The 13,712-nt window shown below is 46.2% G+C and overlaps 1 protein-coding gene across 3 annotated transcripts in view; it reads right to left on the bottom strand.

Annotated features, from left to right (window-relative positions):
- The window catches only part of NTRK2 (neurotrophic receptor tyrosine kinase 2), a gene marked incomplete at both ends in the record, with an annotated part of 320,362 nt that overhangs the window by 56,228 nt on the left and 250,422 nt on the right, over nucleotides 1-13,712 (bottom strand). For all 3 annotated transcript variants that reach the window (XM_080819658.1, XM_080819659.1, XM_080819660.1), the window contains 2 exons: nucleotides 6,735-6,969; nucleotides 11,404-11,576. In XM_080819658.1, the coding sequence (XP_080675784.1) occupies nucleotides 6,735-6,969; nucleotides 11,404-11,576 (408 nt within the window). The remainder of the gene's footprint in view (nucleotides 1-6,734; nucleotides 6,970-11,403; nucleotides 11,577-13,712) is intronic.

Genomic DNA, 13,712 nt, shown 5'->3' with positions numbered 1-13,712 from the left:
TGGCCGCACACCATGATGTTTACACTGCCATCTCTTTTCATAGTTCCCTCCTATGCCAAAAACGTCTCCTTCCCTGCCTGGCCGGGGCCCTCTTGCCAATAGAACAATTTGGGGTTCATATCTTATACTCCAGCTCAAATGTCACATGTCTGTGAACCCTACTCTAATTTCCCGAAGTAGTCTGGTGGCCTCCTCTTTAGGGTACGTGTCTCTGTTACATTTATCACATTATCACACGTGCAAGAACTCCTCAGAGTTACAGACCACGTGTCTTTTGTATCTGGAGGCCTTGAGTATCCAGTGAGGCATCTAGCACATACATAGTATCTGCTTCATACATGTGTGTCCAAAAAATGAATGAATGCATGCAAGGACACTCACCCACCCTTTTGCGACGCCAAAGCATATGTAAAAGGCTCTTAGGAAGGCTTGAATACAAATTAAGCCAATTTAGAATCTTGAAATAATTTATGCAAATCTAGTTTAATATAGAATTCGTCTGAACTCAATGTTCTGATTTCTCCCCAGCAGACAGGTTCCTCTGAACTGTGCTCTCTCTGAGTGCAGTATGAAGCATAAATTGAAGATGATTTCATGAAATAAATAAGCTCTTAAGTTTCGGGGGCCACTTTAATCAAAAGAAGTCAAATAGAAAGGTCTATAATTGTTCATGTGGACATTGAGTAATCGTGTCTTGTATATGAAGGGGGAAATGAAGGAAATGATGTATGCAAAGAAGAGTTAATGACCCAGAGGACATTCCTCTTTCAGGAAGGGGTTTTGCTGCCTCTGAAAATGAACAATGTGACTGGTTTCAAAGGTTCTAGGCAGAGTATACCAGAGGATGTTTTTCTACTATGGTATAAGCACAAATCAGTTTTAGCTCCAGGATCACAACTGAAAAAAAAAATGGTCGGAGATGAGGACATCCTTATATCTCTACCTTCACTTCCTGAAGCCAGTGCGCCTAGCCTCAGGGCCAAGCCCATCTGCAAAAATCTGAGTATCTTCTTTATTCTTTTACAGGGTTAAAAAGCAAAGGCTTTTACTGATACGTGTGCTGTTCAGCAATCATGCACTGACCACCCCGTATGTCCTGTGCCCAGGGGTAGTCTCTACAGATATAAAGATGTGTAAGACTTGTCCTCTTCTTGCTCCCATATTAGTGAGAAGGCACATATAGGAACAAATTTCCATGATGCGATGTGCCCTGTGCTGTAACACTTATTTATTTATGCATTTATATATGAGAAGGCATTTGTGAGTGAGATGCTTTTTTAAAGATCTTATTTATTTATTTATTTATTTATTTATCTGTCAGAGATTGGGGGGCACAAGCAGGGAGAGCTGCAGGCAGAGGGAGAAGCAGGCTCCCCGCTGAGTGAGGTGCCCAATGTGGGACACTATCCCAGGATGCGATCCCAGGACCCAAGGATCAAGACCTGAGCCGAAGGCAGATGTTTCACCGACGGAGCCACCCGGGCATCCCCAGTGAGATGCATTTTTAAGAAATTTGAGTATAGTTGACGCACAGTGTTTCAGGTATACGACATAGCATAATGTATAAACTTGTTGAATCACTCTGTTGTACTGCTTATTTACATGAAGTGTGGAGGCATCAAGGGTTTGTGAGCAATTAATGGGCTTGGAGGAAGTCAGGGAGGGGTTGAAACAGGAATTTCCTCCTAAGAATTAGCAGGCATTCACCAGGGATATTCAGTGCTGCTCTTCATAGAAGGAATGACATTGGCATTTTACACAACAACCCATAGAACATTTGTGAAATGACTCATGATTAAGCTATCAATCTACCAGTCTATTTACCAACTGGTCTATCTAGAAGTGCTCATATTACATTAAAATAGTCCATAAAAAATAAACACATTATTTTCAATACCAAGATATGAAGAGTTAACTCTTGATTGTTTTCATGTATTTGTCTGGTTCTTAACTTACATAAGTCTTCCCAGCGTCTCTGTGTGGAGGACTTTATTTTCCAGTTGGTACTAAAGTTCCAATCAGTTCTTCTTGCTGGTTGTTACAACAGCTGATTTCAGTATCATCCATTTTCTTTTCTCTCTGCAGTAAATTAGCTGGTGTTGAGCCATCAAAGATGATTTCTTAGATGTTATCACTGGTCTCACTTTAATACCTTAGGGCTCTGACCATGGCTTTGCTTAGCCAAGGTATACTCATTTGCTTTTCTAAATGTCCACCATAAATCAATTTGCCTATTCTTCTTCCTTGTTTTTTCTCCTTAAGTGGAAGATGAATTAAAGGACAGGGTTTCTTACCACTTCAATATGAAACTAAAGACCAAAGGGGAGCAAGATTTAAAAGCTAGGATTTCAGATCTTAGAGATCTTCAGATCTCTCCTCACCAACAGATCTCATTCATTTTAAGCACACATTGGACCCAAACAGTGAAAACCACCAAAGTGCACGTGGGCATCCACTGTGGTCCAGTCTTGGCCAAGCAGACTGAGATCCTAGGACTCCGACAGGCAGAATATGACAGAAATCTGGTTCAGATGTTTCTGAAATGCTAGGTTTTGCCAGTGGAGGGAAGCAATAAAAGCTAAAGAAAAGACTGGTACTGCAGAGCTGCTAATTAAAACAATTCAGAGGACATAAATGCTCGAGTAATTCTGAACCCACCATATCAGCCTGGTTTCAATGCAAATGGACTGTTCCGATTTCTCCCTTCATTGGGAGGATATAATTAGTTCAGCTGCAACAGGGTGGAAGCCTTAAGGCAGCCGTCTTCTGGTGCTTCCAGCTCCCCCATGATGGAGGAACAGCTGCCACATGCCCCTCCTGCCACGGACTGCATGGAGCTGTGGCCACCCCACAAGGCTGCCCATAAGGCACCGTGAGCAGAAGGTTCCGCTTTCCAGTGGGACTGGCTCTTGCTTAAAGATAAGGGACATATTACTCCTCAACCTAGCTGACTCCAGGACCAAACACCATCCTTCCAGATTCAAGAGCCTTGGCTGACACAAAAATCCTCCCGCACTGCTGTGGCGGAAGAGATTTTTAACATTGGTGATGACAGCCCGCACCAGCTACAGCAAACAGCTCCTCACCCTGGGCTCTGACACAGGCTTTTGGAGAGGATAGGAGAATAGTGAAGGAAAGACATTCTTAAGGTGCTGGCACATGAGAAACCGAAGCTCTGAAGAAGGCACATTCCCCAGCTCCAGTGAGAGGATGAAAAGATACCGTGACGGGAAGGGATGAATGCAGAGCTCAGAGATGATCCAACAGGTCGGTAACTAATGAGAAAGTGAGAACGGTCTGGGAAACAGCCACTGTAGTTCACATGCAGATTCGGCGGCAGCTTCTGCTTGTCCATTGCACAAACCCAACAGAATGGATCCCGCTGATTTGCTTTGGGTATTTTTCATAAGCAAAAATATTCTATAAATGGCTTCTATGTTAATCAATAGTTTCAAGGAACCAAAAGGCGAACCATCATTTGTTTGCCTAGGCTACTATCAAACTGTCTGGTCTTCGTATCCGTCATCCACTTTCCTACCCCCTCCTGCCCATCCCTCCCATAACAGAGGCCAATGTAAGGCTGGTTCTTCCTCCTCATCCTTGGTGGGAACAACAAATTAGCCAAGTGAACATACAGATCCCCCAGCTGCCACTGAGTACTCATCCTGGTGGGAGAGGGGTGGGGAATGGGGAAACGGGAAGCATTATTTCCTCCAATCGATTCAGAAAAAAGTACTTTGGGAAATGTCACCTGAGTGGTGAGCTTTCCTTTTAATAAACGATAACAAAATAAAGTAGATAACAAATGACAGTACTTTCATAATATATAAATAATCCAGACTAACTTCTTACGTTCATAGTAATGGTCACTATTTAGCTAGTATTGTGCTTTTTAGACTTTTCTTTTAGACATGAGATATAATTCATATATCTTAGAGTTTTAGACTTTTTAGACTTTTTTTAAAGATAGGAGATACAATTTATACACCATAATATTTACCTTTCAGTGGTATTTAGCAAATTTATCAATATACTAAATAACCACCACCACTATACACTTCTAGAACATTCTCATCACCCAAAAAAGAAACTCCATATCCAGCAGCAATCACTCCTCATTCTCCATCCTCCCAGCCATTGGCAACCACTCTCTGTTTCCATGGATTGGCCTGTTCTCGACATTTCATATACTTGGAACACATATGTGATCTTTTGAGGCCTGCTTCTTTCATTTACCATAAAGGTTGCATTAGGGTTCCTCTGTGTTGTGGCATGTGTCAGGACTTCATTCCTTCCTACTGGTGAACAATAATAACCCATTGTATGGATCACCACGTCTCATTTATCCATTCACCAGTTGATGGACACTCAAGTTGTTCCCACTTTTTAGGTAAATTTATGAATGATGCTGCTATGAACATTCGTGTACAAGTTTTTGTGGGCAAATACGATCTCTGTTCTCTTAGGTAATATACCTAGGACTGGAATCACTGAGTTCTATGATGAGTCTGTGTTGCGCATTTGGAGAAACTGCCAAACCATTTGCCAAAGCAGCTGCACCATTTTGCATCCCTACCAGCAGTGCCTGAGGGCTCCGATTGCCCCACACTCCCATCAACACTAGCTGTTGTCCATCTCTATTACAGCTTCCCATTGAGTGTGAAGTGCTCTCTTGATAGGGCTTTGGTTTGCATTTCTCCAATGACTACAGATGTTGAGCATCTTTTCATGTGCTTATTGGCCATTTGTTTATCTCCTTTGGAGACACCTCTACTTAGAAATTTTGCCTACTTTTTAATCAGGTGATTTATCTTCTTACTGTTGAGCATATCTATTTCACTCCTCTGATTTATTTTTTCCAGAGATTATAGGAAAGGACATTGGACCCCACCTGGCTCAGCCGTGGCTTTGGGAATGAAGCATGATGTCATCCACTTGGATCATGGGAAAGTTGAAAACTCTTACTGAGTACCTATTTTGTGCCAAGAATTCTAAGACCTTTATTAACTTACTGCTAAAGAGGAAGCTCTTGCTTGGGCCATATGTTTCTCCTTTCGATGCTTATCAAGATCAGCAAAGCTTTTCTGTAGGGAAGGACTCATGTGGTTCTTCGTCTCTTGAGACAGGGAAACGTCCCCAACTCCACCTCCCAGCAAAGGAATAGAGCTAATGGTGGAGATGCCTCCATCATTGGATAGTCTCCCACCATGTTTTAGTTATCCGGAATAGACTAGTCATCGTTAGACTCAGGACAAGGGCTTTAAAGCTCCATTTTGAACACTTGAAATTAAGACCATACTCAAGTTTTCTACAGACACACCCAAGAGAATCTTTTTCAATTTGGTCTCCACTTCTTTTTGTCCCACAGACTGTGGACAATGTTTCTCAAGGTGACAAAGGAAGAAACCCCATAAAAAAATCTACAGAAGAATATTCAGCAAAGCCCTGGATTTATTTTCTTAGACTACTTGTGGTGATGTTGACTTAACTAAAATGCAGGGGCATGAGAAATAAGTAAGGCTGCAGAGAGGGACATAGGAAACAAACAAATTCCTCAAAACTAAACCATAAAGGGAAGAACAAAGGTGAGGAGAGTTATTGTCTCTGCCAGTCCTACCTTACGAAAGCTAGTCGAGTTACATGTTTGACCTTCTTAGGCTATGTACACACAACACATTTATTCCTTTTACTTCCTATTCTCTTCCTCTGTGCATGAAAATGAAGCAAAACCACAGGAAAACCTTCAATTCACTTTCAATATCATGACTTCAAGGTTTCTAGAAATGTACTTTTCCTCTCCTACCCAAGTTCCAAGATCTCAGTTAACAAATCTTGTCAAGGGGACCAGTTCCTGGTAACCAGGGGATCTGACTTGTTTCTGTAACTCTGGCCCTTAGTGTTTCTAGTGGTGGAAGCCCAGATAGCCAGAGGTGGGTCTCTCTAGGAGGAGGCAAGACAGAACCTCTTATACCTCACAAAGAAGGCCACCAGACAATCCACTTCCAACCAGGATGGTTCTGGATGGGAACTTCCAAGGTCTATGGTGCTATTATTTATGTGAACAAGTTTGTCTTCAGCCACACACTCAGACAAAGGCTCCAGGTAGAATTTCACAGAATCAAATATAAATTTCAAAACCCTTTAACCTCTTGCCAAGCAGGGATTCCTCCAAGCCCTCGGGCTTCCCTGGCAGAACCCTCATGGTGAGGGCTTTTCTCTTGGAGATATCACACACCAGTCTGGAGAACTATGGAAAGAGCAGGATGGGTTTTATGTGGTGCATTGTGTTCCCCAAAATTTGTGCATGGAAGCCTTAACCCGCAGTTATATCTCACACAATAATTGTATTTGGAGATAAGGTCTTCAAAGAGGTGACTAAATGAAAATGAGGTTGTGGTAGACCTCCATCCAATCTGGCTGCTGTCCTTATAAGACAAGAGAAATTACATAGAGAGAGACACCAGGGATGTGCACACAGCAACAAGACTGTGTGAGCAACAAGTCCATGTGAGCACGCGGAGAAAGGCATTGTCTACAAGCCAAGAAGAGACGCCTTTGGAGAAAGCAATCCTGCCATCACCTTGACCTTGGACTTTTAGCCTTCTGAGAAAATAAATGCCTATTATTTAAAGCCCTTAGTCTGTGGTATTTTGTTATGGCAACCCCAGCAAATGAATATGAGGGACTCCTAGCGAAAGAGGGTCCTGGGGACCCCTGTGGGCACAGCCACTCACCCTGTAGTAGTCAGTGCTGTACACGTCCCGGGACATCCCGAAATCCCCGATTTTCACCAGGAGGTTCTCGCCGACCAGGCAGTTGCGGGTGGCCAGATCTCGGTGCACGAAGTGCTGGGATGCCAGGTAGACCATGCCCGCTGCTATCTGCTGGGCGATGTGCAGCATCTGGGACTGTGTCAGCTCCGTCGGCGGGTTGCCTTCGGCCATCAGCACGGCATCAGGCCCATGGGCCCTGTGGAGGGCACAGAAGCGTTGCTGAAGCTCCAGCACTTTCTTCCAGGAGCGCTGTCTCCCAGCAGCAGCTAGGGCTCAAGGGCAGCCTGACTTAGTGAAAGAATGGGGGGGGGGATGCTTCACCCACAGATGTACCCCTAAAGCTTCAATTCCCTGGAAATCTAGAATTCTCGGGACCACGTGGGTCTGCATGGTACCCTCCTCGATACACAGACACACACACACACAGGTTTGATTTTGGGGGCTCTGGAGCTAGTCTGGGGCCAGGCACTGGCCAGAGCCCCGACCCTGAGAGGCAGTGGTGCAAAAACCTGAACAAAAATAAAAATAAACCAAAACCAACGCCAAAACCAAAACACAGGGGGAGAGTTTGGCATTCTTGGAGTGATGGGTCACCATATCCCAGTGGGAGTCCCAGCCGTCCCCTCCCAGCTACAAGCTGCAGCTGGAACACCTTCCCCACCTCCGCTGACCTGGGCCAATGCCTCTAGGGTGCCCCCACTGGGGCCAGAGTTTCCAAGCTGTCCTGGTCTCCCTCAAGCCCACCTGAGCAGAATCCCAGGGCACCCTCTGCCTGGACATTCATTTGAGGTGAAAAATGCCCACCCCTCCCCCCACCTCCAGCTCCACGCATGCACTGGCCACCACATGGAGAGTTCTAGAATCACAACACATTGTTTCTTTTACTGGCCAAGTTTTATTTTTTATACTATGGCAGGGAGGGGGGAGTATTGTATTTTATATCTTCTTTTTCTTCTATCTTGTGCACTTGGCCTTTCCCTAGCCCTGTGATGACTTAGGGCATCTCAACATCGGCGTATGCTTCAAGGAGGGGGTATCCCAGTACCAGGATGTGCCCTCAGCCCCACCAGTTCCCGCTCGGGAATCCTGCCAAGACTGATGTCACCAGCCCCTGATAGCCTGAAGGGTGCTGCAGGGCAAAGAATAAAGGGTCCCTCTCTTCCAGAAGCCTTGGTGGAGTGGTCAAAGGGCTGCTCCTCCCAGAGGCAAATAAGGGAGAAGATTTCCTTCAGGACAGCTGGAAGCACTCAAAATCAATACGGAAGATTTTGAATGGATTTTAAAGTAGATGATCCCACCTGCAGGAGTGAGAAGCTGTAGGAGTATTTGAAAAACGAAAGGGTTGGAGTTGTCCCAGAACACCCTGCTCCTTCGGCCTCTCCCCGCACCGGCCAGCCCCACCTCAGTTGGCCCATTTCCCGCTGCAGGTGTATGCCCCTTCTTCCTGGCTCCAGCCCCCAGTGATTTCCCCCTTGCTGGATTTCCAAATCCACCATTCTTATATTCTCGGAGAAAAAACACTGGACAAGGAGGAGTGGAGTTTTCTGCCATCAGGATCTAGGGAAGACTTTTAACTTGTCCAGTCTGTGATTTCCCCATCAGTCAAACAGACAGAGGGATATTAGGCTAGGTGATCGTGTAGGTTCCTTGTATCGCTAAATATCTGGGTTGAACCATTCCCAGGGAGGAGCTTCCTGTTTTTATGTCAGGAGGAGCTAGCACGGCTCACCTCTATATAGTGTGGGTACCCACTGCACCCTCCTAAGCTCTCTTATGGGAGTAGTAACTGAGACTCAGCATGAACGGAGCTTTGTGGCCTTTCACGGAAAGCCAGCATTAAGGATTGCTCAAAAGTTGTTCTTCCCAGCACTAAGTGGGCAGAGGAAGGGGGGAACGTCTTCGCTGATCACAGGAGACAAAACCTTCACTGTGACTTCAACACCAGCAGAGAGACCTAGAAGAACACATAAACTGGGAGAAATCCTGAAACATCCAGAGGCTCTAGGCCAGGCTGTAATCTTCATAGATTTGAATCAAATCTGGCTCACTTGCCAGAATCTTATGTCAGCTCCAGGAATCTGGACCCCTCTAAGAATCTATGCATTGCAAAGATTCCAGAGAAGAGGAGAAGTCTTAGGGCAGGTTCCTGCATTGTAAACCAGTTGTCTCCTCTGCTTGCTTTTGAGTATTTGAACAAGACTCCTTTTAATGGGAGAAGCCTTTGAGCAGAAAGTGCTGCTCTAAAAAGAGGGCAGGCAATTCTTCTAAACAAGTTCTCAAGAGGAGTATAAATAAAGTTAACACAAAAGCCCTCTGCTTCACTCTCCAGGTTACCCTGAAGCTCCTGGAAATAAAAACATATTTTTACCTCTTCTGGAAGAACATGACTTAAAAGGGGAAAAGTGCCATTAGCACCCTGGCTGGGGGAGCAGGAGGGTTCAGTGGGCTTCTAATGAGGGAGGCTGTTCATCTTTCCTTGGCTTATTCTCTCCAAGTGTGGGTTACAGTGGGCACTTAACCACATGGTCCGGCTCTGAATTCCACAGCATGCTACTTTCCTTCTGATTTTTTTTTTTTCCCACTGGCTACCTCTAGAGGAAGCAATGCATGCTTAAAGCTCTGGGCTTTGCAGCCAGGGGCTGTGGGTTTGAATCTCAGCTCTATTACTCGGGCTTTTTTTTTTTTTTCTTAACCATAAAATAGAAATAATTATAATAATAATTTATTAAGTTTATACAAGTTAAACCATTTAAGATGCTCAATAACATTAGCTGTTGTTGCTTGCAAACTTGTTGGAAGGATTCCGGGAGAGATTCTAGAGGAAAAACTGGCATCTCTTTGCAAGCAAGAACTATGTGTTTCTCCTCATTTCCCAGTCACCCTAGCACAAGGTGTTGGTGTTTGATGTATGGCTTTGGGATGAATAAAAAAGGGTGAGAGGACACTGTAGACATTTGCTTTTATAGGGCAGAGCCAGTGACACATGGGGACATGGTCATGGCATTTAGGGGCTGGGTTCCCTTCCAGAAATGGAGGATGGACTGGAGTTCACAGTGCATTATTATGCCTGAGAACCTGCTTCTTGGCATTGAAAATCTCTTGCTACCAGAGTTCAGCAGATTCTGAAATTGAGCGGGAGAGATTTCTAGTAACTCCATGCCTTGTGCAAGACGCCCAGGGAGAATCAGGTGCCTGTTCCTTCTGGAAGCAGGAAGGAGAGCTAGGGAGAGATTGGCTGAGCCAAAAGTGAAAGGATAAACACACACACACACACACACACACACTCTCACTTACACACATGCTCACACATATACATACTTGCATACATGCACAAACACAGTAGGAGCTCTCAGAAGCATTTAGTTGCATCTAGCTGAATATGTTTGGTGTATTATGCTCTGTTTTTGGAAAGCACCATTTTTAATTAGAGAAGTAGCCTAGAATGTGGGAACGAAGGGAAAATACTTCTACGAGCAACTAGACCTCCACCAAAAGTAGCTTCTTTTCCTCCTTCCACATGAGATTTGAAAGACAAAATCTGTGATCATTCCCTCTCCTCTCACTTGCAAGGGAAAGTGCTGACACTGAGTAATGCGTCAGGATGACCGACTCTGAGAGCCAAGAGTTGGCTACAGATTCCTAGTGTCACTGGTAGTCCCTCCCCCAACACCACCATAAGCAAGGCTGAGAAGGGGCACCCATACCAGTAAAGGACAACTACATTACATGGGTATGCATGAGCCTCGTAAAAGTGACCCAGAAGGTACAAACTGCACAACGACATTTCTAAGCACAGCAGTACGCCGCCCCCCCTCCACCATTCTCTCAGTGACAGACTTATTAAACTTCACAGTTTCTGAATTTTCCAGAGGCTGCCTGGTGCCCATTCCTGCAGAAAGCCCTTTCTAGGACCCCCAGGAACTGGAGGAGGACAGAGAGATCTAGATGTCACTGTAACAGAGGTCTAACATCCCCAGGATTGCAGATCCCTCAACCATGTGGCCGTAGGGACAATATCTGTTGATGGTCTATTATCACAATCATCCTGACACTAGTCCTTGATGTGGATAGTATTATACCCCTTTCATAGTTAAGAAAACTGAGACCGACATCTTTCCTGTTTCTCCTCAATTATGCTACCTGCCAAGACACCACAGGCTGAGAGGCAGCCATGTTTGAAAGAACACAGCGAGTTCGAGCCACAGATGACATACAGAGGGTCCTGCTCAGGCCCACCTGAGTTGAGGCAACTGGAGACCCACCCAAGAGGACACGGCTGCTGATATAGATGAGGAAGGAGAATGCAGTCTCCCAGCCCACACTACTGGGACCATGTGTTCTTCATGCTTGTAAATGGGCAACTTCCATTTGTACCTCTGCTCAAGGCAAATAAAGGCATTGCTTGGTTCCCTTCCCCAAAGAGTAAGTCAGTTCATTTCTCCTGTCCCTCATTTCTCCTGTGTCCTCCGTTCCTTTCTCTGTAGAACGTGTTGGTGTTGTCACCAGAGACTGTTCCAGGGGCACCCCTGGCCCTTCTCAGGAGCTCCCTGTCCTCTCCCTCAGGCCGTCTGAACAATGGAGACCTGCTCCCTCTTCCAGCCCCTTGCCGAGACCTCCCCCCACGCCCTACCTGAGGAACTTGTTGAGGTCCCCGTGCTTCATGTACTCGAAGACCATGATGAGCGGGTCGCCCTCCACGCAGACACCGTAGAACTTGACGATGTGCTCGTGCTGGAGGTTGGTCAGCAGCTCCGCCTCACGGTGGAAGTCCTTGCGCGCGTTGTCACTGGCGTCCTTCAGCGTCTGGGGACAGGGGTGGGCAGAGAGGGGAGAAAATCAACACACCTCAAACCCAGAACATCTAAGAGAAGGTTGAGTGTGGAGAAGGAATGACTCCAGCAGGCCCTGAGGCTCCTAGATGCAAAGGAAATTCATCTCATTCATTATACAAAAGTTGGGAAATGGCCTTGTTCCCAAGGAAATACTGTCTGCATTAAAAACTGAGGAACAGCCCCTCAGGGCTCTGGAAAGCATTGCAGTTTATGAAGCGCTCATACAGATGTCTCCTCAGAAGTAACAGACATGAGCTTTTCAGAGTTTTCATCCTTTTTATCCCTCCCCCAATTATTACCACAGACTCTCTTCCATTTTGATATCCATTAAGCTTTCAAGGATGCCACGTGCCGCTCACTTCTGCTCATGTAACTTTTAAAAAACTTCATATTATGGAACCACTCAGTAGACAGAAGTGCGTAAGGAACCCTCATGCACCCATTTTCTAGCCTCGACTGTGATCATTGTGCCCGGTTTATTATGTAACACTTTCAAAAGCCTTCTCCCCCCTGTGCCCATGCACACTGCCGGCTCAGCAAATGCCCCCATCCAGTCAGCGCCAAGCAGGCCATCATGTCACCAAGATGAAGATTCCCGGGAACATGCCAGCCAGGCTCTGGTGCTTATAGTTCTCTTCTCAGAGCGCTCCACCACCGCAGTGGTGGGCAAAGCTGGCATTTGTTGAGGTCACACACCTGTGCTCAGCTCCTGCCCTGGGTTGGTCACAGAGCCAGAGCTGTGGTGGCATCGGGAAGACGGTGACCCAAGTCCTGGCCTCAGGTGCTTATGGGCAAAGAGGCAGATATGTCACCTTTATAATTAACTCTAATTCAAGCTTGGAACACACAACCTAAATGAACTAGCTCGCCTGCATCTCTGTCTAGTTTGATCACTTTTCTTTTTTTTAAGATTTTATGTACTTGAGAGAGAGAGAGGGAGAGCACAGAAGGAGAGGGAGAGGGAGAAGTAGACTCCCTCGCCGAGCAGAGACCCTGATGCGGGACTTGATCCCAGGATGCTGAGATCATGACCTGAGCTGAAGGCAGACTCTTCACCAGCTGAGCCTCCCAGGTGCCCCAGTCTGATCACTTGATATGTCCCTTTTCCGGAACAAGTCTCCACAGCTGCCCATATGATAGTAGGCCAGGCCTCCCTGTCTCTGCTGCTGTTCGTCCCTCTGCCTGGAATCCTCACTCAGTCGTGGTCACTGGGGTCGGATGTTGAACAATGACCCCATGAAGGCATCCACATGCCAATTCCCAGAATCTATGAATGTTACTTTCCATGGCCAAAGGGACTTTGCAGAGGAGAGTAAGTTAAGGGTCTTGGTGTGGACGGATTATCCAAGCGGGCTCCAGGTCATTCCACACAAAGGACCGTGGGTGAGAAGCCGGGGTCAGGAGAGAGCAGGTGTAAGGGTAGAAGCAGAGGTCAGACAGAACACTGGCTGCTGCTGGCTTAGAAGAAGGGGCCACAAGCCAAGGACTGTGTGTGGCGTCCCAAACCAGAAAAGGCCAGGAAATGTTTTCTGTCCTACGGCCTCCAGAAGGAGTCAGCCCTGCTATCACCTTTCCTTTCACTTAGTAAAACTGACTTTGGGCATCTGACCATGAGAACCATGAGACAAACCATTTGTGTTGTTAGCCCTTGAGTTTGTAGTGATTAGTGACAGCAGCCACAGTAAAGGGACAAGGAGAAGGAATGCCCAGAGGACTCTTGCTGGTAAAGGTGGCATGTGAGCCCATGAGCCTGTTCTCTGGAAACTCATCAGACCTTACCAGTGTTAGATGGCAAATGTCAACATCCCTAAGCCACAAAACATTGAACCTTGGAGCAGACTGAAGGCACTGTCATCCCTCAGAAGTGTAATGAGTTCGAGACTATGCACTACACCCAGGATCAAAGAACACTGCCAGGCCCCTGACGGTCCTACTGTAGCTCGCTGCCTTGACTCTGCTCTCCTGGGGGGGACACCCTGGACTTGGGAAGCTTCTAGACCTTGGGATGTGCCATAAGTCAAGGTTTCCATGCTAGTGTCTGAGGAAAAGACCCTGGCATGGAAATTAGCAGCCAAGACACTTACTAGGACACACCCTTGCTATTAAC

Source organism: Martes martes (genome assembly GCF_963455335.1).
Source record: "Martes martes genome assembly, chromosome: 12".
Classification (NCBI taxonomy): Eukaryota; Metazoa; Chordata; class Mammalia; order Carnivora; family Mustelidae; genus Martes; species Martes martes.
This window is presented reverse-complemented; position numbering and strand designations above follow the sequence as displayed.